This window comes from Bos javanicus, chromosome X (assembly GCF_032452875.1).
Source record: "Bos javanicus breed banteng chromosome X, ARS-OSU_banteng_1.0, whole genome shotgun sequence".
In the NCBI taxonomy this organism is placed as follows: Eukaryota; Metazoa; Chordata; class Mammalia; order Artiodactyla; family Bovidae; genus Bos; species Bos javanicus.
Genome location: NC_083897.1, coordinates 78,492,585 through 78,517,300, shown reverse-complemented (window position 1 = coordinate 78,517,300; position 24,716 = coordinate 78,492,585). Strand labels below are relative to the sequence as shown.

At 44.4% G+C, this 24,716-nt stretch overlaps 1 protein-coding gene and 1 pseudogene across 1 annotated transcript in view; one reads left to right on the top strand and one right to left on the bottom strand.

Annotated features, from left to right (window-relative positions):
• Positions 1–9,452, bottom strand: part of LOC133242607 (neurabin-2-like) — a 141,761-nt pseudogene extending 132,309 nt beyond the window's left edge.
• A 1,559-nt stretch (positions 9,453–11,011) lies between these two features.
• Positions 11,012–24,716, top strand: part of SLC16A2 (solute carrier family 16 member 2) — a 132,222-nt gene continuing 118,517 nt past the window's right edge. The window contains exon 1 of the mRNA XM_061409690.1: positions 11,012–11,615. Within this exon, the coding sequence (XP_061265674.1) occupies positions 11,198–11,615 (418 nt within the window). The 5' untranslated portion in view covers positions 11,012–11,197. The remainder of the gene's footprint in view (positions 11,616–24,716) is intronic.

The following is a 24,716-nucleotide window of genomic DNA, read 5'->3' as shown; positions in this document are numbered from 1 at the left end:
ACTGAGTGTCTGTACACATTATCTGAAATCATAAAGCTTTCAGAGGAAAACATAGGAGAATATATATGACTTGCAGACATGCATTTATTTCTTAAACAAGTCACAGAAAGAATACCCAAACAAGAAAAAAGAGACTAAATTAGATTTTGTTGAAGTTAAAAACATCTACTCATGAAAAGGCATTGTCAAGAAAATTGGTAACCAAACTGTAGACTGGGAGAAAAATTTGCAAAACATACATCTGACAAAGGATTCAGGCCATGTAAAGTTCTCCTAAAACTCAATAATAAAAGATGGACAATCTAATTTAAAAGTACACAGGGAATTCTCTCACAGTCCAGTGGTTAGGACTTGGTGCTTTCATTGTGGTGGCCAAGGTTCAATCCCTGGTTGGGGAACTAAGATTCCATGAGCCACGTGGCATAGCCAAGAAATAAAAGAATTTTTTAAAAAAAATACATAAATTTGGCATTAAGAATGTAAAAATATTTGAATATACACTTCACAAAAGATAAAGCCAATAAGGACATGAAAAAAAAAATACTCAACATCATTAGTCATCAAGGAATTTCAAGTTAAAACCACTACTCATGAGTAGTGGTTTTCACTTAAAATGAAAAAAATTAAGTGAAAATTAGTTTAATTAATTAATTAATTTAATTTCACTTAAAATGAAAAAAAAGTAAGTGAAATTAATTTAATTTCACTTAAAATGAAAAAACCAAACACTGGTGAGAATATGGAGTAACTGGAACTCACACTGCTGGTGGCAGTAGTATAAAATGGAACAACGTATTCTGACACAGCGCTGACAGCATCTTATATAGTTGAACACCTATCTTACTCTATGACTTGACATTTCCACTTCTAGGCATCTACCCAAAAGAAATGAAAATATGGCCATGAAAAAATAATTCATAGCAGCCTTCTTCATAAAAGCTGTAAGCTAGAAACAACCCAGAAGCCCATCAATTGGTGAATACAATACAAATACAGTGGAATACTACCCAGCACAATGCAGCTAAATCTCAAATCATTATGCTGTGAAAGATACTATGTTCACAAACCTACAAGCTGAATTATTCCTTTTACATGAGTCTCTAAAAAGGCACAACTAATCCATGGTGGTTCTCTTGAGGGTGAGAGGGGGTGGGTTTGACTGGGAAGGCCCATGAAGGAAGTTTGCAGGGTGATGGTAATGTTCTTGATAGGGGTTTGGGTTAGTACTTTTCAAAAGTCAGCAAATGTTTTCCTAAGGTTTATGTATTATACTACATGTAAGTTTTACCCCAAAAGGAAAAAACTGCAAGAAAATTGAACTCTAATAATATACATACAGAAATATTGAGGGGAAAATGTATACTAATGTCTTCAATTTACTTTGAAATGCATTAAAAATAATATGGATTGATAGACCAACAGAGAATTGGGTAGATAGATATGTGATAAAGCGAATAGAGTAAACTGTTAATGTAGAATCCAGTGATGAGTATACAGGTGTTCATGGTAAATGTATTTCAATTTTGGGGGGTCGAGTTGAGAAAAAGGAGACAAAGGCATTTGGCGGAAAGGAAAGAGCTCTGGGAATTGGTTCAGAAACAAATTAGAGAATTGACCAGACCCCAGATACGGAGGGGCCCAGTGGGGCAGCTCAGGAGTCTGGACTTTAATTTTTAGGCAGTGAGGAATCATTTCAGATTTTTAAGGAGTTAAATGACATTATAAGAGGTAGTGTAGCATGGAGAAATGTTCTGTGATTAAGAGCTAAGAAAGAATGTTTCTGGTCTCACTTACAGCATGACCTTGGGCAAGTGGATTAATACCTCCAAGTCTCAGAAAGATTCAACAAAATATACCCTTCCTCCTTTGTCTTCTCCTCCATCCAAAAAAAAGGCCCTTGGGAAACTGAGTTTAATTGAGCACAGAAGGAACTCTGTAAATATGTACTGAAGGAGAAAAATAAACTTCTTCTTCTTTGTCCTTCCCCTCCACCCAAATCCCTTGCCCCTGCCCCTTGCACCCTTGCCCCTGCTCCATTTGAATGATTTTTTCCTGCCATTTAACTGGCTTTCTTTACCTGCAAGATCAGCAAGTTAGACTTGAAACTTGGCCTCTGGGCCAGAGCATACCAGTCACTTTCCTCTAATTCAGCTGCTGATACTTGATTCTAGCCTTAATGCTCACTACTGTTTCATCCTCTGTCTCTTACTCTCCAGAAATTTCCTGTGTAAGGGCCTTGGGGTTTCTAAAGGCCTTAGGTCTGTGGCTATCTTAGAGTCTGAAAAGCTACCCCAAAGAAATGGACCAGGAAATGTCTGAGAATGCAGACACACTTTGTCTGCTCCAAGCCTTCCCACTGCTAACCTGAACCCCACCCTATCCCCACCCAGGTCTCCCCCATTTGGCCCTCCTATACTCTCCTCAGCAGTTAGTGTCTCTACCACTGACCTGGTGTTAAGGGAGTTATATTTCTGAATGTGTTTGACTTACCTTTTTGGCTAGACTGAATTCTTAGAAGGACAAATGGGCATGGGGCAGACAAAAGATCCTGTAAAGCCAGAGCACTTCTTAAATTGAACAAAACAAAACAAAAACCTGCCAAATGTAATACCCCAAAGACTTTACTAAAAGAAGCCTCTTGATGTGATGAGGAACTCTCATATCTCAACATGTCTCTGACACTACACTTTCTTCTTGAAGTTTCTCACTGTTTATTCTCCTTTAATAGTCTGATCCAAAGCCTGGCACAGAACTTCATGCCCCATAGAACAGATGAGACTAAACTGAAATGTTCAGCAAGACACTAGAAAAGGGAAGGAAATAACAAAAGGGAAATAAAATCCAACAGTACCACAAAGCTAGATAATTCTGGCTTCAAATATATGGCTTGATCTTAAGGCTAGCAATTCCTGATTGTATAATAGTTGCTCAATAAATATTTGTGAATGAATACCTATCCACAATGGAAGAGAGACACCATTCTTATCCCTAAGGAACTTAGGTTCTAATGAGGAGATGTGCTAAATGGATAATTTTAATACAATTTCATAAGTGCTGTGATAAAGAAGTGTTAGTGATTAAAAATCACAGACTCTGGAGCTAGACTGCCACAGTGTGAATCATAGATCCTTGGGTAAATGATTTAACTTTTCCCTGTGTTAACTGTAAAATGATGCCCCTGCCTTGTATATATGTATGTCATATTGCTGTTCACAAGGATTTGAAGTAATTAGAAGGAAAAGCTTAGATAATTTAGATATCACCTTAAGTAAGTCCTACTGCTTGTTTAGGCTTCAATGTTCCCATCTGTATAATGAGGAGACTGGATTTTGTGGAAGTACCTTCCAGCTCTGACAGCTAGGCTCTAGATTCTGGAGTTGAACCAATGCCAAAGAACATACTATGCTGTATTCTTCTTTTTCCAATGAAAGCATTCTGCAAACCATCTTGTTGTTAACATTTATTGAGTGTTTACTACATGCTAACATTTATTTCCAGGTGCTGTGCCAGCTGCTTTCCATATTTTATTTCTCATCCTCACAATAAACCTTAACAATAAGCCTCTTCTCTATTGTTTATAGTAAGTCTCCTACATACAAATGAGTTCTGTTCCAAGAGCATGTTCATAAGCCCAATCTGTTCATAGGTCTAACAAAGTGAGCCTAGGTTTCCAACTAACACAATCAGCTATCTAGCACTGTATTGTAATAGGTTTATAATACTTTTCAAACAAATAATATATAAAAAACAAACATAAAAAATACAGAAAACATTTTTAACCTTACAGTGCAGTACTTTGAAAAGTACAGTAGTACAGTACAATGGCTGGCATACATTGGCTGGCATCAAGTGAACAGGCAAGAAGAGTTACTGACTGGAAGAGGGAGAAGAGGTGGGAGATGGTAGAGCTGAAGGACTGTCAGCAATAGGAGATGGAAGGAAAGCTGCAATTTCACTCACACCTAACGTTGTTGGAATACACATTCACATCTTTGAAAGTTCGCAATTTGAAGGTTTGTATGTAGGGTACTTACTGTATGGGCTTTGTTACACTAAATAGTTTAATTAATTAATTGCACCCTGTTTGTATCAGGCATTTGTGTTAAATCCTAAGGATATAAAGATAAATAATGCTGATCCTATGCTCAAGGAGGTCACAGACTAGGAGAGGAAACCAATATAAAGGGCAAGGCTCATCCTTACACTGCATTGTAACCATATACCTAAGACACTTCTGTTTCAGTCCCACAAGGGAGCCACTCCTCAGGATGGGAATCTTTTAGCCAAGATTTAGCATAATGTTTAGAAGATGGTAGGCTCTCAGTTAGGCTTCCCAGGTGATGCAGTGGTAGAGAACCTGCCTGCCAATGCAGGAGATGCAAGAGAGACAGGTTTGATACCTAGGAAAATCCCTGAAGGAAATGGCACCCCACTCCAATATTCTTACCTGAAAAATTCCATGGACAGAGGACCTTGGCAGGCTACAATCCATGGAGTCACAAAAGTTGGACACAACTGAGCAACTGAGCACGCATGTGTGCACACACACACACAGAGATTCTCAATAAATACTCTTGAATAAATGAAAAAAATAATTAACAAAAGGCTTTTTAAAAACCCATTCCATTTCTACCTTGGATATGATCAATAAACCAATCCATTTCACCCTTTCTCTCACTTCAAGCTTTGCTGCTCTGTACTAGCTCTCAGAGGGTTAAATCCCATCTCATTGTTCTCTATAAAGCTCCTGCTGCTTCTGTCATCTTTCTCCTCTATGCCTGCTCTAATAATAGACCAACGATTGAGCAGAATTGCTTCCTTGGCATTCAGGAAGCAGGCTTCATGCATATGGTCAATTGATTTGTTTTTAATGTACCTATTATTATGAATAGCCTGCTGGCTCAAACTGAAATCAGGCTACATCCAATATCTTTTTCCTTCCATGCCTCCACTGTGGCTCCTAGGAGGTGTCAACATTCAATTTCCTTTCCCAGTAATAAGGATTTCCATCAGTACTCTTTCCTGATTCTAGACAACAAAACCTAAGTCTTCTTTGCCTTTGGACTTCTTTTGCCATCACCATTTCTTTTGCCACTACAAGAATCCTGGCTCCTTTTCACAATCAATCTTACTTGGCTGTCAGATACAGGGTGGTGCCGTGTCATCAGAACTCTTCAGTTACCCTTATAGAGATAAATAAAGAAAAGTGAATAAAGGAAGGAAAAATTATGTACTCCTCTTGAGAAGGGCTTCCCAGGTGGCTCAGTGGGTAAAGAATCTGCCTGCAATGCAGAAGACGCAGAAGATGCAGGTTTGATTCCTGGGATGGGAAGATCCCCCAGAGCAGGGCATGGCAACCCACTCCAGTATTCTTGCCTGGGGAATCCCATGGACAGAGGAGCCTGATGGACTACAGTCCAGAGGGTTGCAGAAAGTTGGATATGACTCAAGCGACTGAGCATGCACACAGGCTTCTTGAGAAAGTTCTCAATATGTCATTCATTCTCAAGTAGTTAGGATGATTTAGGCACAGGACAGAGGGATGATAGAATGACCTATTGAGTTTTATTCAGCCTGAGACTTCTATTGAAAAAAAAAAAAAAGAGGCCCAATGCAAGCAAGCACCTTTGGCCTGAAATTGAGAACGTCAGGGATAAAGGGCTTTCAGAGGTCATCTGGTCCAGCGAATCCCAAGCAATAATCTGTAGACCCATGGCAGTCTGTGACATTTTCATCAGTCTGCTGACACTACAAAACTTGTTGTCAACTGATCTTTCTTGAGAAAGATTTTCCTCAGTAAAAGACTATGCCCTTACTACATTTTCTATATGTCAGTATTAAGACATCATTACAATAATATGATAGTGATGATACATGCCCTTACAAGACAATATTAAAAGTTGACATCTTTATGTTGATCCCCAAAGTTTTGGGAGAAATTTTACAGAAATTGTACTAGTCTTTGAGATCTAAAATTGTGGTTATTAATGCTTTGGTCTAGTGGTTTCAAAACCTGGCAGTGCAGTAATATTACTGGAAAGTGAAAGTGAAGTCACTCAGTCGTGTCTGACTCTTTGCAACCCCATGGACTGTAGCCTACCAGGATCCTCTGTCCATGGGATTTTCCAGGCAATAGTACTGCCATTTCCTTCTCCAGGGGATCTTCCCAACCCAGGGATTGAACCCGGGTCTCCCGCATTATAGACAGACGCTTAACTGTCTGAGCCACCAGGGAAGTCCTGGCTCCCATCCCCAGAAGCTTTGATTCAGCCAGTGTGGAGAGGGACCCAGGAGTCAGTACTTGTACATAAGTCTCTAGGTGATTCTAATGTGTAACCAGGTTAGGGAACTACTGCTTTGCTTCACCACTTGTATGATTAATCAAGGACATAAGTAATTGGAATGGTTCCATTGTGGGATTATTCTGTTAGAGACAGAAATAGAGTACGTTCTTTCCCTTGGGGTGTAAATCAGAGACCTCCGTTGGGGTTTTCTAAGATCCACAGACAGATAAGTAAAATAATTTACAGAGTTTACAGGGGCCACACTCACTTCTCAAGAGCATAAGCCAAATTGAATGAAAAGGGGATGACAGAGGATGAGATGGTTGGATGGTATCACCGATTCAATGGACACGAGTTTGAGCAAGCTCCAGGAGATGGTGAAGGACAGGGAAGCCTGGTGTGCTGCAGTTCATGGGGTCACAGAGTCAGACACGACTGAACAACAGCAACAACAACACACAGTAGGTGCTCTCTAATGATTTGTTCATATTGATGATGTCTGTCAACCAAGTCTGATTTAGAAATTTGTAGAGAAAACTTCATTCATCTTGAGACCTTAACTCTATTTCTGTCACCTCACTCTCAACCTTGTCTCATCCTTTACATCCTTCTCTTTCCTTTTCCTCAAGAGGACAAGGACCATTGTATGTTCCTGGGCTTGACTTAGTGACTGGCACATAGTACTTGCTTAATAACTATTTGTGAAATGAATGACCGAATGGTATGACAAGGGCAAGAGGCATATCTCCCCAGTTTAAGACTAACCCTCTTATATACTTTGTTGAACCCACTCTGGAGATTAATGAAAGGCATAGAATCTCAACTGGAGAATAGTGAGGAAAATGGGTGGTGAGGGATGAGAGAAGAGCAGGTGTCCATATGTCATGGAATGATGGATAATCTAGTATGTTTGGGGCCTGCCATGAATGGGAGAAAGGGAAAGGGAGAAAATGTTAAAGAGTGGAGCTACTAGACAGGTTGAATGTGAATGTCTCAGAGACAAGTACCAGGTCTTTTTGTGTCCTTGGTATATACTATAGTCTGACACACAGAGGCTCTTAGTAAACACTTGCTGAATAATTGTGGCTGGTCCCAAAGCATAAAGGACTTTTATGCCTAGTTGAGGAATTTAAACTTAACTCAAAGAGAGAATCACTGAAAGTTTTTAAAACAGAGAAGTGTCATGATTAAAATTGTATTTTAAAGTTGTAATTGACAGGATTGTTTAGAAGAGACAGAAAGCCACAGGCACCTTCAGATCTGATTTGGCTCTTAACTTCCAATCTTCACTAACACTGCTGCTACTGCTAAGTCGCTTCAGTCGTGTCCGACTCTGTGTGACTCCATAGATGGCAGCCCACCAGGCTCCCCCATCCCTAGGATTCTCCTTCTCCAATGCATCAAAGTGAAAAGTGAAAGTGAAGTCGCTCAGTTTTGTCCGACTCTTAGCAACCCCACGGACTGCAGCCCACCAGGCTCCTCCATCCATGGGATTTTCCAAGCAAGAGTACTGGAGTGGGGTGCCATTGCCTTCTCCATCACTAACACTACTATCATCCTTTCCTTCACTCAAAAAAGAAGGAAATGTCAGCGTCATCTTTGCTTCTTCTTTTTCTCTTACTATCCAAATCTATTCTGTCAACTTTACCATAACAATAGTTCACAGAGCCATCCCTTTGTCCTCATTCCTAGTCAGTGCCCTATTTGAGATCATAAACTTTTTATTACCTGGTTCATTGCTTGGTTTCCTTACCTCTTATCTTTCCAAGTCACAGTAAATTTTTACACTGTCACCATGGATTTTTCCCTAAAATGCAGATCTGATATTAGTTGCCTACTCAATAATCTTCACTGGCTCTCTTGTATATCCAAAATAAAATCTAATACTTCTCAGTATGCTATTTAACAACTTTGTGATGTGGGTATTAACTCCATTTTGCAGATAAACAAACTGAAGCTCGGAAAGGGAAAACAACTTGCTTAGGATTACACAAGTTTACAATGATAGAATCATGATTAGAATCCAGGTCTCCAGATTCCAGTGCTCTACTATTATAAAATACCTTCTAAAGAGGGAATAAATGGTAGGCACTGCATGTGTTTTGAGAATGGTAAGATGGTGGCTACATCATCTTGTCTTTTGGATGGAGCACATAATGTGAAGCTCATACAAATGAGTTAAGATTCCTGTTCTAACCTCTTGATGGCTTTGTAGACTTAAAAACTAGACTTAAGAGGTTTCCTCACTTGCTTCCTCACTTGTGAGACAGGGACAAATCATTTCAATCTGATAGCATTGTTATGAAGATCATATGAGATCATTTTTGTAAAGGGCTAGCATAGTTCTAGGTTCACAAGAGCTTCTTAGTGTCATCACAACCCCCATTCCAGTGATCTAAAAAAAAAAAAAACAACAAAACCATTCAAATGAGAACAGAATTTAGACAGGAGTCTGACATGGGCTACAAGACTCCAAGGTCTATTCCTGGTTCTGTGTTTGGAAATAACCCTTTTCAGCATTTTAATCAAGTTCCCTGCAAATGGAAGCCAAGGCTAGTGTTCCACTAGGGCAGTAGTTGGTCCTGTAAGACTGCTGACTAAAAAATCAAATCTTAAGCACCAGTACCCATAATGTCCATGATTCGTCACTCCTCATGACTGAAGCATTGAGGATTTTTATTAAAATGCAAACGTTTCCTGGGAGAGGCAGTATACATATTAACTTTTTGGCCTGATTAGCTTTCATTTACCTCTTTCTATGAGTAGAATTCTTCATGCCTCTTTACTTTGTCCCTTTTAGGTAGGGACACCCAACCTCCATCCCCAGCCTGTTAAAATCCTTCTCAAGATTCAAGGGCCATCTATGCCACTACCTCCTCCGGAAGCCTACTGTGATAACTCAACCACATCCTGCCTTTCCTTCCTCTGTCCCTCTCCCGGGGAGTACCTCCCCAGTGGCCTGTTGTGAAGCTCAGGGAGCTCGAGACTTTGCCTTGAATTTCAGCTTGTATTTGACTTGTCCCATGACCTTAGACTAATAAATATTTCCTTAATCCTCAATCTTCTGGCCTGGAAAAAGCAGGCGATAAAAACACTCACCTCCAGGCAGTAAGGAACGTGCTCTATTCCTCTAGCAATGACTGCTTTGCTGACTGGTGGAGGCCCCATGATTTGTGAATTTGGCTTTTTCCTCTCATGGCATGGCAAGCTACCTGGGACACCTCTATCCTCCCGCTCAGCTCACCCCGCCTTCAGCTGCTTATTGCCTATGTTCCTGGGCATCTGGTGCAACCCTGAGCTGCATTTTCACCTGCCATGCAGTCTTTTCACCCAACAAGAAGGTTAATGAGATGCTGGGTATAAAGGGCTTAGCGCTTGCCCGCCCGCTGGTGGGGAGCGAAGTAGCTTGGTAACCACACCACGAATTCTTGATTAGTGCATTAGACGCGCGGGCCCTTAGGGGAAGCAGAGTTTCCCGGGATCTCTGGGGCCGGCCCCGAGGGCCGAGGCTGGAAACAGCCGTGCACTCCGGCAGGGAGCCCAGCCGCCCGCGGGGCAGATCACCCCTCCCGCATACCGGGACCCTCTCATTCTCTAGGGAGCAAACTCTCCCTTTCCCTCGCAGGGCTAGGGCCTTAGTCTCGGACTTTTAGCGGGACTCTGGTGTCTCTATGCCAGAGGTGGGCGGAAGGGCGCGGTGGGTGCTGGGAAGACATCCCTCAGCTAGCGGCTCGGCCGAGTTCTCGAGAGCCCGAAAAGCCGCGGCGGAGACCCGAGGGACCAGCCCAGCTGGGATGTTGAGGGCAGAGCGGCCCTTGCCCAAACTGGCGGCTCGACCTGGCCCCAACTCCTACTTCTCCAATGCGGGACAGAGAGCCGAGAGAAGCCAGCGCTGAGCTCGGTCTCGTGCCCCGCCTGGGCCCGGCCCCCTCCGGTGCCACTGAACCTCCCTCCCTACCTGGCCCGGCCCCCGGCCCAGACCCGGCCCTCTACGGCTCCTCTGGGCTCCAGGTTGGCGCAAACAAAGCCCTGATTGACTGCCCGGAGGGGCGGGCCTCGCTGCCGGGCCGCCTCCTCCCATCCGTGCCCCGCCAGGGATTTGCCGGGAAGGGCGGGGGCGGAGGGGGAGAGACTGGGGTGGGGGGGCTGTTGCGCAGGACTGTGGGTGGGGGCTGAGCTCCTGAGCTCGAGAAAACTGTGCCCACCGTCTGTCTGAGCCTGGGCTGTGTCCTCCAAGTCCCCCTTAAGCCCAAGGAGGGGTACATAGGGACTACTGAGGGCGAGATGGGGTTCTTAGGGGCCATCTCTCGTCCTGGGGTCCCTGGGGAGACCCTAGTTCCAGGCTACTTGTGAGGAAGGAGAGAGAGTGGGAGTAAAGGATAGGCGGGGTCTTCCCTGGGGATTCTGGGTTGATCAATGCTCGTTTGGAGCCTGCAGGGAGGAGAGGGAAGGAGAACAGGATAGTTTATGCTCTCGTTTTTCCATTTTAACTATCCCTCTACTGGGCTTCTGGACTAGGAGAACGGGATTCAGTAGTTCGGAAAGGGAGTTGAGGAAGGCAGTGGCGAATTGAGGAGGAGGTAGGCAAGTGTGAGGAGGAGGAGGAAGGGCTGGAGAGAAGAGCGAGGCTGTAGGGCTGCCTGTTGACGGAGGAAGAGGTTGAGGGGGAGGGAGAGGAGGAGGAGGAGGGGGAGGAGAGAGATGACAAGGGGAGAGGAGGAGGGGGATTGGACGGGGGAGGAGGAGTAGAGGGCTCGAGGGACCGTCTGTCTCGGGACAGGCTGGCCAGCTGGGGCGCGGAGCCGGGAGGAGGAGGAGGCAGCAGCAGCAGCGCTTGGAGCAGCAGCAGCAGAAACAAGTACCAGCCACAGAGCGGCTCCTCCGGCCCGAGCAGCCACAGTCCCCCAGCCGCGATGGCGCTGCAAAGCCCGGCGAGCGAGGAAGCTAAAGGGCCCTGGCGGGAGGCAGACCAGGAACAGCAGGAGCCGGTGGGTAGCCCCGAGCCGGAGCCGGAGCCAGTGCCAGTGCCCCCACCCGAGCCCCAGCCAGAACCTCAGCCGGAGCCCCAGCCCCTACCGGACCCTGCACCGCTGCCGGAGCTGGAGTTTGAGCCTGAGCCGATGCACGAACCCGACCCTACACCCACGGTGGAGACCCGCGGCACCGCGCGTGGCTTCCAGCCCCCCGAAGGTGGCTTCGGCTGGATGGTGGTCTTCGCTGCCACCTGGTGCAACGGCTCCATCTTCGGCATCCAGAACTCCTTCGGGATTCTTTACTCCATGCTGCTGCAGGAGGAAAGAGAGAAAAATCGCCAAGTGGAGTTCCAAGCAGGTGAGCGGCCCCGCGCGCCCCACCTGGCGTTCTAGGCAAGGGTGTTCGTTCGGCTGCTGCAGATCTCGTATCTCCTGGCCCGAAGCGCCCCTCTATAGTGCGCCGCTTGGACTTATCGCAGTTACCCCTAGCCCTTGGCGCTGCTAGGGCGCGGGTTGCCTGGCTCTGGGCAGCCTCGGCTGTGGAGACTAGCTGCAAGAAATCCCGGGGGGTGGGACCTGGGACCTTCGTTGATCATACACAAAGAATGAACTTTTTTGTTCTGGTACATATCCAGACGCACCCTTCGGGTTTGTTTAAGGTACTCTGAGCGTCTGTACAGGGGGGAAATATTTGCAGAAAGGTTTTTGTTATTGTTGTTGTTTTGTTTTGTTTTCGGGGGGAGGGGGGAGGCGAAGTGTGAGGCCATGGAGAGAGGAGAGAGTTGGAAGGTTGGGAGGACTTTGAGAGAAATACCGTACCTCAGATGTCCGCAGCAGCCTCTGTTTCTGTACAGGAAGTGGAGGTGTTTTCTGTCAAAAGCACTTTAGGAATCCTGATGACTGAGCGAAGAGTCAAACACATGGCAGGCGTGTGTATCTGTTGGAGAGAGAGGAAGGGAAGGAAGAAGTGCGAGTGGCGGGGTGTGCGCGCGTCTATTTGCCCGCAGTGATTACTGCCTAACAGGGCGGGCTGTCCTCTGCCACACTGAGGGAGCGAGCGGATCTCTCTGTGCCCTCTGAGCTGAACCCCAAACCGGGCAGGGAGGCAGTCTCCAGAGAGGCGTGAGGCGGCTGGCAGACTGGGCCCTGAGACTCACTTTGCACCGCCTCCAACCTCAGCCTTGCCCTCCCTGGCGCCTCGCGCCTCTTCGCTATCCGCGGGGTGCCTCGTTAGTCTTTAGCCAGAAAGCCAGCCTCCACCCCTCCTGCCTTCGGGTGGTGCTGACTTGGTCTTCTTCCCTAAGACAAACAGGGCTGGGGGCATAGCTCTCGCTGTTCAAAGCAGGCTGCAGGACCACAGGATTGTGTGCTCCTCCCACTGAGCCTGCCCGTGGACTCAGAGAAGTTAAAGTAGCCATCCGGCTTTCTCAGCAAGCCGCCGGTGAAGCCCGTAAGCCGTTTTGATGAGGAGTCTCAGGAGCGAGCTGAAGGGCTTGGGATGCCTTCCTCAAGGCTCACTCCCTCTTGTGGCTCCTCAGGACAGCTCCACTCTAGACCTGTCGCAAGTTCAAAGCTTAGAATACGTGGCTTTTAAAAACGCAGCTCAGAATGTGTTGCCTTGGGACTGAAGGGTTCCCTCCTCTCCCCACCCCCAAACACACACACTTCTGCTGCTCTCTGAGGAGCACTGGGGATTATTTAGTAAATAGAAACCTTGAATTCTGTGGGCATCCACCTGTGGATTCTCTGAGCCCTTGGAGAGCCTCTCCTACTGCTCTCAATCAAGGACTCTTTTGTTTTTTACTTTGCAGCTTTGCTGGGCTGCCTTTAAAGAGGTTTTGGGACTCTTGGTGCCCCTGGACTTGTGATCCATTGGCATCCTAATGTGCAGGCCCCACTTGAAAGTTTGAGTGCGTGTGAATGGCTGTACAAAGCAGTCACAGGACTTCCCAGGCTGCATTGATGCCTGAGTGGAGGGGGTTCCTGACTGTGTGGAACATCTGGGCAGAAGGTCACTACCACACTCACCCCTGGGACTACATTTTCCTTGCTTTGATGCAGTTCAGGGGCTCTTGGGAAGGCAGCCAAGGTAGGGTCTCTGGCTTTTGCCTAGATTACCTTTTAGGGCACCTGCTGAACACTGCCCTGTGGTTAAAGACGGGCTGTTGGCCTTTTAGGTCAGTGGTAAAGTCTGGGGAAAACTTCACGCGAGGTCGTGGGGAATGGGCTGAAGTTAGACCCTGGCATTCATGTGAGTGAGCAGGCCTAGAGCAGGGGCCTTGGGAATGTGAAATAAAACTTGGAAAAACCACTATTTTACCAGGAAGAGGTTCACTGCTGGGGAACAAACTTCAAAGTAGGTGATCATAGGGGACTCAGGGGGAGGGCTGGCTGTGACTTTCCGGTCAAGACCTCACAGTGAAACTGGGAAGTGGGGGTGGCAGTGAGCTGTACAGAGGTGTGGCTGGTGTGTACTCTGACACAGACTAGGTCCATTGAGGGGCTGGGGTTACTTGTTTAAATTATGGTGAGTATGGGTCAGGAAAGGATGGAAAGGAATTTGGTATATCCCTAGGGTCTCAAACTACTTTGGCTTGGGTCCTTGCTGTGTGTGTCTTGAATTCATGAAAATTATTTTTGATACTGGAGGCTCTGGGGAGCACCTCAGTTTTTATTTTTAAAATGTCAAGAGCCCCCCACTACTTTCCTTAGTTCCTAGAAAATCTTATCCTCACCACTACCCTTCTTGAGCCCCTCAACTTTCCCAAGCAGCCATTTAGGTCCTGAGATTCCAAATATGTCTCTGCCTCCCTACACTTCCTGCAGTTTACTCAGAATTTCTCAGCTACCTGTGCCACGTTACTGGTGTCTCAAAGGGATAGAAGAAGCCAGTAGAAGCTTGCTGAGATCTTTGTTAGCCAGTGTTTGCCTAATAGCCATTCTGGGGAACATGGAATGTACACCCATACAATCAAGCAGGTTAGTGCATTGTCTATTTCTATTAATGTCTGACATGCATTCCATCTCTAGAAATCTATGAATTAAATATTTGGAAGCACCCCCACAGCCCAAATTCTCTTTGGCTAGGCCTATGGCCCCGCCCATCAGAACAAGACCCAGTTTCCCCCCCAGTCAGTCTCTACCATCAGGAAGCTTCCATAAACCTCTTATCTTTCTCCATCAGAGGGCAGACAGACTGAAAACCACAATCACAGAAAACTAACCAATCTAATCATATGGACCACAGCCTTGTCTAACTCAATGAAACTATGAGCCATGCCATGTAGGGCCACCCAAGACAGATGGATCATGGTGGAGAGTTCTGACAAAATGTGGTCCACTGGAGAAGGGAATGGCAAACCACTTCAGTATTCTTGCCTTGAGAACCCCATGAATAGTATGAAAAGGCAAAAAGATAGGACACTGAAAGATGAACTCCCCATATTGAACTCCACCTAACCCCATATTGTTAGGTGCCCAATATGCTACTGGAGGTCAGTGGAGGAATAACTCCAGAAAGAATTAAGAGATGGAGCCAAAGCAAAAACAACACCCTGTTGTGGATGTGACTGGTGATGGAAGCAAGGTCCAATGCAGTAAAGAGCAATATTGCATAGGAACCTGGAATGTTAGGTCCATGAATCAAGGTAAATTGGAAGTGGTCAAACTGGAGATGGCAAGAGTGAACATCGACATTTTAGGAATCAGCAAACTAAAATGGACTGGAATGGGTGAATTTAACTCAGATGACCATTATATCTACTACTGTGGGCAAGAATCCCTTAGAAGAAATGGAGTAGCCATTATAGTCAAGAAAAGAATCTGAAATGCAGTACTTAGGTGCAATCTCAAAAATGACAGAATGATCTCTGATCATTTCCAAGGCAAACCATTCAATATCATGGTAATCCAAGTCTATGCCCAACCAGTAATGCTGAAGAAGCTAAAGTTGAACGGTTCTAGGAAGACCTCCAAGACCTTTTAGAACTAACATCCAAAAAAGATGTCCTTTTCATTATAGGGGACTGGAATGCAAAAGTAGGAAGTCAAGAAACACCTGGAGAAACAGGCAAATTTGGCCTTGGAGTACAGAATGAAGCAGGGCAAAGGCTAATAGAGTTTTGCCAAAAGAACACACTGGTCATAGCAAAAACCCTCTTCCAGCAACACAAGAGAAGACTCAATACATAGACATCACCAGATGGCCTACACGAAATCAGATTGATTATGTTCTTTGCAGTCAAAGATGGAGAAGCTCTATAAAGTCAGCAAAAACAAGACCAGGAGCTGACTGGCTCAGATCATGAACTCCTTATTGCCAAATCAGACTTACACTGAAGAAAGTAAAGAAAACCACTAGACCATTCATGTATGACCTAAATAAAATCCATTACGATTATACAGTGGAAGTGAAAAATAGATTTAAGGGACTAGATCTGATAGACAGAATGCCTGATGAACTATGGACAGAGGTTCGTGACATTGTACAGGAGATAGGAATCAAGACCATCCCCAAGAAGAAGAAATGGAAAAAAGCAAAATGACTGTATAAGGAGGCCTTACAAATAGCTGAGAAAAGAAGAGAAGTGAAAAGCAAAGGAGAAAAGGAAAGATATACCCATTTGAATGCAGAGTTCCAAAGAATAACAAGGAGAGATAAGAAAGCCTTCCTCAGCAATCAATGCAAAGAAATAGAGGAAAGCAGTATAATAGGAAAGACTAGAGATCTCTTCAAGAAAATTAGAGATACCAAGGGAACATTTCATGCAAAGATGGGCTCAATAAAGGACAAAAATGGTATGAACCTAACAGAAGCAGAAGATATTAAGAAGAGGTGGCAAGAATACACAGAAAACTGTACAGGAAAGATCTTCATGACCCAGATAATCACAGTGGTTTCATCACTCACCTAGAGGCAGACATCTTGGAATGTGAAGTCAAGTGGGCCTTAGAAAGCATCACTACGAACAAAGCTAGTGGAGTGATGGAATTCCAGTTGAACTATTTCAAATCCTGAAAGATGATGCTGTGAAAGTGCTGCACTCAATATGCCAGTAAATTTGGAAAACTCAGCAGTGGCCACAGGACTGGAAAAGGTCCGTTTTCATTCCAATCCCAAAGAAAGGCAATGCCAAAGAATGCTCAAACTACCGCACAATTGCACTCATCTCACACGCTAGTAAAGTAGTGCTCAAAATTCTCCAAGCCAGGCTTCAGCAATACATGAACTGTGAACTTCCTGATGTTCAAGCTGGTTTTACAAAAGGCAGAGGAACCAGAGATCAAATTGCCAACATCTATTGGATCATTGAAAAAGCAAGAGAGTTCCAGAAACACATCTATTTCTGCTTTATTGACTATGCCAAAGCCTTTGACTGTGTGGATCACAATAAACTGGAAAATTCTGAAAGAGATGGGAATACCAGACTACCTGACCTGCCTCTTGAGAAATCTGTAAGCAGGGCCAGGAAGTAACAGTTAGAACTGGACGTGGAACAACAGACTGGTTCCAAATAGGAAAAGGAGTACGTCAAGGCTATATATTGTCACCCTGTTTATTTAACTTATATGCAGAGTTCAGTTCAATTTAGTTCAGTTCAGTCACTCAGTCGTGTCCGACTCTTTGTGACCCCATGAGCCACAGCATGCCAGGTCTCCCTGTCCATCATCAACACCCGGAGTCCACCCAAACCCATGTCCATTGAGTTAGTGATGCCATCCAACCATCTCATCCTCTGTTGTCCCCTTCTCCTCCTGCCCTCAATATTTCCCAGCATCAGGGTCTTTTCAAATGAGTCAGCTCTTCACATCAGGTGACTAAAGTATTGGAGTTTCAGCTTCACCATCAGTCCTCCCAATGAACACCCAGGACTGATCTCTTTGAGGATGGACTGGTTGGATTTCCTTGCAGTCCAAGGGACTCTCAAGAGTCTTTTCCAACACCACAGTTCAAATGCATCAATTCTTCAGTGCTCAGCTTTCTTTATAGTCCAACTCTCACATCCATACATGACCACAGGAAAAACCATAGCCTTGACTAGACAGACCTTTGTTGGCAAAGTAATGTCTCTGCTTCTAATATGCTGTCTAGGTTGGTCATAACTTTCCTTCCAATGAGTGAGCGTCTTAATTTTAAGGCTGCAATCACCATCTGCAGTGATTTTGGAGCCCAGAATAATAAAGTCTGTCACTGTTTCCACTGTTTTCCCATCTATTTGCCAAGAAGTGATGGGACTGGATGCCATGATCTTAGTTTTCTGAACATTGAGTTTCAAGCCAACTTTTTCACTCTCCTCTTTCATTTTCATCAAGAGGCTCTTTCGTTCTTCACTTTCTGCCATAAGGGTGGTATCATCTGCATATCTAAGGTTATTGATATTTCTCCCAGCAATCTTGATTCCAGCTTGTGCTTCCTCCAGCCCAGCATTTCTCATGATGTACTCTGAATATAAGTTAAATAAGCAGGGTGACAATATACAGCCTTGATGTACTCCCTTTCCTATTTGGAACCAGAGTAGAGTGAGAGTGAAGAGGAGAGTTAAAAAGTTGGCTTAAAGCTCAACATTCAGAAAACTAAGATCATGGCATCTAGTCCCATCACTTCATGGCAAATAGATGGGGAATAGTGGCAGACCTTATATATTTTGGCTCCAAAATCACTGCAGATTGTGACTGCAGACATGAAATTAAAAGACGCTTACTCCTTGGAAGGAAAGTTATGACCAAACTAGACAGCATATTAAAAAGCAGAGATATTCCTTTGCCAACAAAGGTCTGTCTAGTCAAGAGTATGGTTTTTCCAGCAGTCATGTATGGATATGAGTGTTGGACTATAAAGAAAACTGAGCACCGAAGAATTGATGCTTTTGAACTGTGGTGTTGGAGAAGACTCTTGAGAGTCCCTTGGACTGCAAGGAGATACAACCAGTCCATCCTAAAGGAAATCAGTCTTGAATATTCATTGGAAGGACCTATGTTGAAGCTGAAACTCCAATACTTTGGCCACCTGATGTGAAGAGCTGACTCATTTGTAAATACCCTGATGCTTGGAAAGATTGAAGGTGGGAGGAGAAGGGGACGGCAGCAGATGAGATGGTTGGATGGCATCACCGACTCAATGGACATGAATTTGAGTAAACTTAGGGAGTTGGTAATGTACAGAGAGGCCTGGTATACTGTAGTCCATTGGGTCGTAAAGAGTCAGACATGACTGTGCGACTGAGCTGAACTGAACTGAATATCTTCACAGCCCTAAAGCTGTGCTGATTGGTTTAATGGGCCTAAGGTTCTGCAGATCATTGGGACTATTATGAAGGTGCCCTCCAAAAAAGGTTGTTTTGATGTTTAGGGGCTAACTGCACATCATAGTGGTCTCTGGGCATGGGAAAAAGTCATAGAAAGTGTAAGGAAAGTGGAATTCAGGGCATTCTAGAGCATGCAATGTCCAGTCTTTGTGAACTCTGTGGTGCCTACAGTTCTGTGGTGGCAGTGTATCTTGTCCTTTCTCTTCACCTATTTTGAAAAGGAAACCAGCTTTCCCTGGGTCCTAAGCCTGGGAGGACCAGCAGGCAAAAAGTCCTTGACATAAAGGCAAGTGACCAAGGTCTGGTTTAGGGGAAAAAGGAAAAGATCAAGAGAGAAATGAGCCTATACTTTTTGTAGAGCTTGTGGGAAATTTGTGAGTTCCCCTAACCCAGACCAAGCAGCATACAAGACAGGGGCAACCCAACAATTTGATGGAAGTCTGTAATGCCCACCTGATATGAGAATGGAGACTTTGGGGGGAAAGAAAGAGCAAGGTAGCATTGGTTGCAGGCCTCAGATCATTATTGGAACCCTAAATGAGTTTGATCAGAGGCAGGTTAGGGTTGGGGGTCCAGAAGACAAGGCAGAACAAGTCAGAGTTGTTAACACTGGCTCCAAGCTTAGGTCTTTTTGGACATGCCCTAGAGTAAGCTCAGCACCCTGTACTTTCCACCTTGACTTCCAGTCTAGCACTAGTCATAAAACATGATGGGAGGCATCTTTTCCTTGGCAGTTTATAAGCATGACCCTTGTAGTCTCCCAGGTAGGGGTGGGGGGATGTCTCTCACCACCCAGAGAAAGGGGTAATAATGGTCAGGAAGGTTCATTATTGGGTACAAGATAGTTCATGCTCATGGGTCACTCTGATGGAGACAGAATTTCTAGGCATGGGATAAATGATACATTCTGTCTTTGAGCAAAGAGTCCCAAAGATAGGTGAGACCAGGGGCAATTTAGGCTATCTTTCTCTTCCTTGTTTTAGAAGCTTTCATTGCTTAGTTCAGTGTCTCACTGGGATGACCACTAAATTGCTGACTTTGGAAGCCAGGTATCTTTCGAGCAAATATGCCAATGTCCTGCGTTTGGCTGAAAGCCTTTGCCTACTGTCCATAGAAGACAGAGGTTGGCTCAGAGAACCAACCTTGGTCAGCCATAGAAGGTTGGCTCAGAGCCTGCTATGGAGCTTTGGGACACAGGGCCAGACATCTTTCAAGCCAATCCTCTGACTCCTCTCCAATCAAACTGGGTCCCAAACTGAGACCCTGACTCATACTGGAGGGGATGAGGAAGAGAGGTTGGGGGTATTTGGAAGCCAACCGGGGGCTGCTTGTTTGAGCTGGAGTGGCTAATTGAAGTTAGATCCCTGGCTTGTGACCTCAAGTGCTCATTCTAAGTCTAAATCTGGATCCTAATGGATTGGTGATCTCAGTAATACTAGCTGGGCAGTGACTAGGAGTTAGACAACTTGTGCCCCTGACTTGCTCTGTGACTTTGAGCAGTCACTTTACCTCTCTGTACTTCAGTTTATCTAGTTGTAAAGTGAAAGGGTTTGACTAGATGAATACTAGATGAACTTCTTAGCTCTTCTGTTCTATCCTTCTAAAATTATATGATATTTTATTCTTTACTATTCACTTGGCATAAATTTTGACTCATTCAAACAAATGGAAATACGCTAATCTTCCTGAATGGGGATTTGAATGTGTTGGGAGGAGATTGGGAAAGCAAAGAAAAGCTATTTCTCCATGTTGTATGTACATATGCTACTCATATGTACCAATATTGGTTGAAAAGACCCACTTAAAAAAACACAGTATGTAATGGTAACTTCAGATTCACAACTACTTCCCCCAGAATGTCTTGCTTAGCAAAGAATTGGACCTCCAAAAGAATTCTCTCAACTTGGCCTGCTGCAGGCCAGCAGAGTGGTTCTGTATGCTGCTGTTTCCCAGCATTTGAGCCTATTCCTATAAAGCATTAAACTGAAAGCATTCCCTTAAGCCTCAGTTTGGACCCCTCTCCTGAAACTTAGTTTTCTGCAGCTCATTCTCATTTCTCAGAAATGCATGGTTAGTGTGACCTTGGTTTGCTGTTACTTCAGGATAGAAGAGTAAACCAAGATTTATAAATTCAATAAAGTGGTTTCCTTTAGGGGACTTCAGACAGGGCATCCTTATAGCTAGCTAAGGGCTGCCGCCTGGTACTGGGTGTGCGAGAGCTGCTGCTTGTCATCCTAGAGAAGGCCATATTCATTATTCCCAATTTCTGAGCAACTTCAGTTTCACTCAGGGTTTACTGAGAGTGACTACTGAAGTAGCAGGCACAGAGCTCTCTCTTTTCTTTTTTCTGAATTTATACTTGCTTTGGAAATATTTCCTCCAGTGCCATGAAGAGTAAATAAGCAGATGGACTGTCAGCATTTGCAGAAACATATAAAGGATGTCATCTGTACATTTTGAGCAGACCAGTTTCCCGGGAGAGTGTGCCACTTTTCCCATCAGCATCTTTTTGTTTTGTTGCATTTTTTAAGATCTTGTTTTTGACTGTGCTGGGTCTCTGTTGCTATGCCAGGGCTTTCTCTAGTTGCGCTGCGTGGGCTTCTCATTGTGGTGGCTTCTTTTGTTGTGAAAGACAGACTCTAGGCCCATGGGCTCAGCAGTTGCAGCTCAGGCTTAGTGGCCTCGGGGCATGTGGGACCTTCCCAGACCAGGGATCAAACCTGTGTCCCCTGCATTGGCCTCCAGCTTCTTAACCACCAGACCACCAGGGAAGTCCTGTTTTGCATTTTGGAAAAAAAAAAAGAATCATTTACTCTTTTCATATTGTGTGAAAGATGGAGTGGGATTTCCTATTTTGAAAGGAACTGTCTCACCTGGGACTGAATGAGTAAACCTTAGAGAAAACACTTTTTTCATAAAATGTTCATGCATACACACACATACACATACACGTACTCTACACCTCAAGCCATGGATTATGAGTATTCTGCCTGAAAAAGTCTTTTCTTGTCTGCTTATGGAATTAGGTTTTAATGTAACAGAAGCTTCTGTAGGGTTTGTGTGAGACTAGTACAAAGGGCCCAGACTGTTAAGGAGGAGTGATGGAGAGAATATGGTCAGCCTAGATTGTACCTCTTGGCATGGATTCTTTGCAACTCCCCTATAGTAGTGCTTGGAAACATTTATATAAGTTTCTTTCTGCTTCCATCCTCCCCTTATCCTGCATCCCATTCAAAAGTTATTGGGAAGGGGTTTAGGATACTCCAGCCCTCTCCCATTTTAAGGGTGAGAGAGGGCTAAGCCTAGGGATGTTTAATCATTTGCCTTGAAGTCGAGGTATTGCGATTACTAATATGAAATCACTTGACACTTATCTGTGGGTGGAGAATGTGGCCTGCTTGGGTGGCTTGAGGAAGTACATGCTTTTTCACCCTAGTAGTCTTGCCCTTCTCTGTTTTCTTGTTTGCTTTTTCTGGGGTTGGTAGAAGAAGGGATAAAAATGGCTATCCCAACCATATATTTTCTTGGCTCCTCCTATTTTCATAGGGCATTTGTAATACCTATGTTTGATATGCCATCCTTTTGCTCCTAGTATTGTTCTTTCTTCTTTCTTTCCCTCACTCAGTTAGAGGAACAACTAGGGTTTCAGATGTTGTATAGTCCTTACTCCAGACTGGATCTCAGGCCCATTCCCACACACCCTGTGGAAGTGTCTCTTTCCCCCTTTCCCCTCTCTCTTACTCTCCACTTTCTGAGGGAAGAGCGACTTCCTATGGAACACTCAAGAGTGTAGAAGCTATCGCCTCTGGATTTTTGCAGTAAGATTCACAGCCCTGGGACCCCAGTCAAAGAGATAGTATTGTAGCAGGTCTTACTCAATAGTATTCAACAAATGTCCTGATCAGTTGCACCCTTTCTCTTCAAATCTGCACTATCATTGTCCCTCAATTACTGAGCCTACTGAACTTCTAGAGACTTCAGATTGGTTTTTAGTAGCCTGAGGGGTTCTGAATAAAATAGAAATCTCCACTCTATTTTGATCCCCTATTAATCTCTCTTCTTGCCAAAAAAAAAAAAAAAAAAAAAGATACTGCAGAATTGATTGTAGAGGAGTTGGAGGAGGGATGAGACAAACACACTAGACTTTAAAGTGCTTTTAGTGAGATGGAGAGGGAGGAAATGAAACTCCCAGGTTAGTTGCTTCCCTGCAACTGAAGGGAAAAAAGGAAATGTCACTAAACCAGCAGTCCCCACAGAATCTCTTGTCTAACTTATCCTGTGGCTCTTACCACCTTCTTACCCAGGCTAGAAGGGTATGTGCATGTGCCCATGTGTCCAGACCTGTGGGTACGTGTGTATAGCTGGGTGTGTGATATCTGTCTGGGCCAATTAGCACAGTTGCTTAGAATATGATGCCTATGAGATTTAGGTCACAATTTTAGTCATTTGTTTAGGTTACTGAGCTTCTTACAAGGAAAAGAACTCTTCTTCTGTTCACCACTCATGCCCTTCATGTGTGGTTGCCACTGATTCCAAGAGGACTGGGTATAAGTATGGAGACGACTCCCTATAAACCTTTCTTACAGGGGAAAAAGTAACAAAGCACACAGCCTAGTGGTATCTGCTCTTTCACAGTGTGAAATTTCTTTGACATTTAGCTTGTTCCATCAAGCACCCTGATAATAATAATAATAATAGTAATTGATAACTTTTATTTAGCATTTATCAATTAATTCTGTGCTTCTTTGAGACCCCATGGACTATGCAGTCCAAGGAATTCTCCAGCCAGAATATTGGAGTGGGTAGCCCTTCCCTTCTCCCCAGCCCAGGGACTGAACCCAGGTCTCCCACATTGCAGGCGGATTCTTTGCCAGCTGAGCCACAGGGGAAGCCCAATTCTGTGCTAGACATTATATTAAGCACTTTACATGTACAACTCATTTCAATTCTGAGCAACTCTATGAGGTAGGTACTATTATTTCCTCCATTTCACAGATAGAGACAGATGCATAGAAATTAAGTAGCTTGCTTCAGCTCATATAGCAAATAATGGCAGAGCCAATATTTGAACCTAGGGAGTATGAATCCAGATATCATTTAATACATCTAAAGATGAGAGGGGCCAGGTACCAAGAATGACTACTACAGAGTTTTCCATTCCTTTAGCCTCCGGGCATCCTTATGATTAAGGGATATATGAGATGACCATGAAAGGACTTAGTAAACAAAAGTCTGACAGTCTTGTGATATGTGGTATACTCTTCTAACCACTCATTTTACTCTACCTAGAGTCACGGGTCATTGGGTCCAAAAAAGGGCCAGAGAAACTGTCTCTTTTCAGTTGGTTACCCTGAATGCCACATAAACTTTCAAGGCTTCGGTGTTCTCATCTTCATAGTGAGATTGATAGTATTTACTTTTATAAGACTGTGAAGGAGCATATGAGATTCTGTATGTGAGTGGTATTTGTCAGTTGTGAAGAGGTTGGTATTATTATTATCATTATCATCATCATCATCATCCAGTAGCCTTTTCCAGCTCCTAGAAAGTGAGTTGTTACACCTTTCTCTAAATATTTCTGGAAGAGGAATCAATCCCTCCCCACTCCATCTTGTCTCCGTCTCCTGTCTGTATTCTTCTGCAATTTTACCCGGGTGTCTCATAGCTAAGGATTGGCCACTGGCCATGTTTCCTTTGTTCCTTAGTTCTCTAGGAGCCCAGGGAGAGGAGGGGCCAGATCCCAGGCCATATACATTCAAGGAAACAAGGCATGTTGAAATATTTACAGCTCTTGGCAGGAGCTCACAAACCTCCCTTTGAGTCAAGGACTGACTTTTTTCTTTTTCTTTTTTTTTTTTAATAAGGATTACTAGCCATTGGGGGCAGATGGTGGGTGGAGTTAGGGTGTCATTTCCTCCCGAGGGTCTCTCACAGAGCCTCTGTTCTCCTGCAGGTAGTGAAAAGAAGGAAAGGGATATTTAGGGTCAGAAGGTCTGGGCCAGGGGACATTAAGCAAAGAAGGGACCTTGCTCCTTTGTATTCAGTTTTTGAGTGGGCCAATTTCCTTATGTTCTAAACAGGATAGCCCCAGAGAACAGAGGCCACAGAAGGCCAGAAGCCTGGAAGAGGCCTGCAATAGCAGTTTTGAGCAGCAT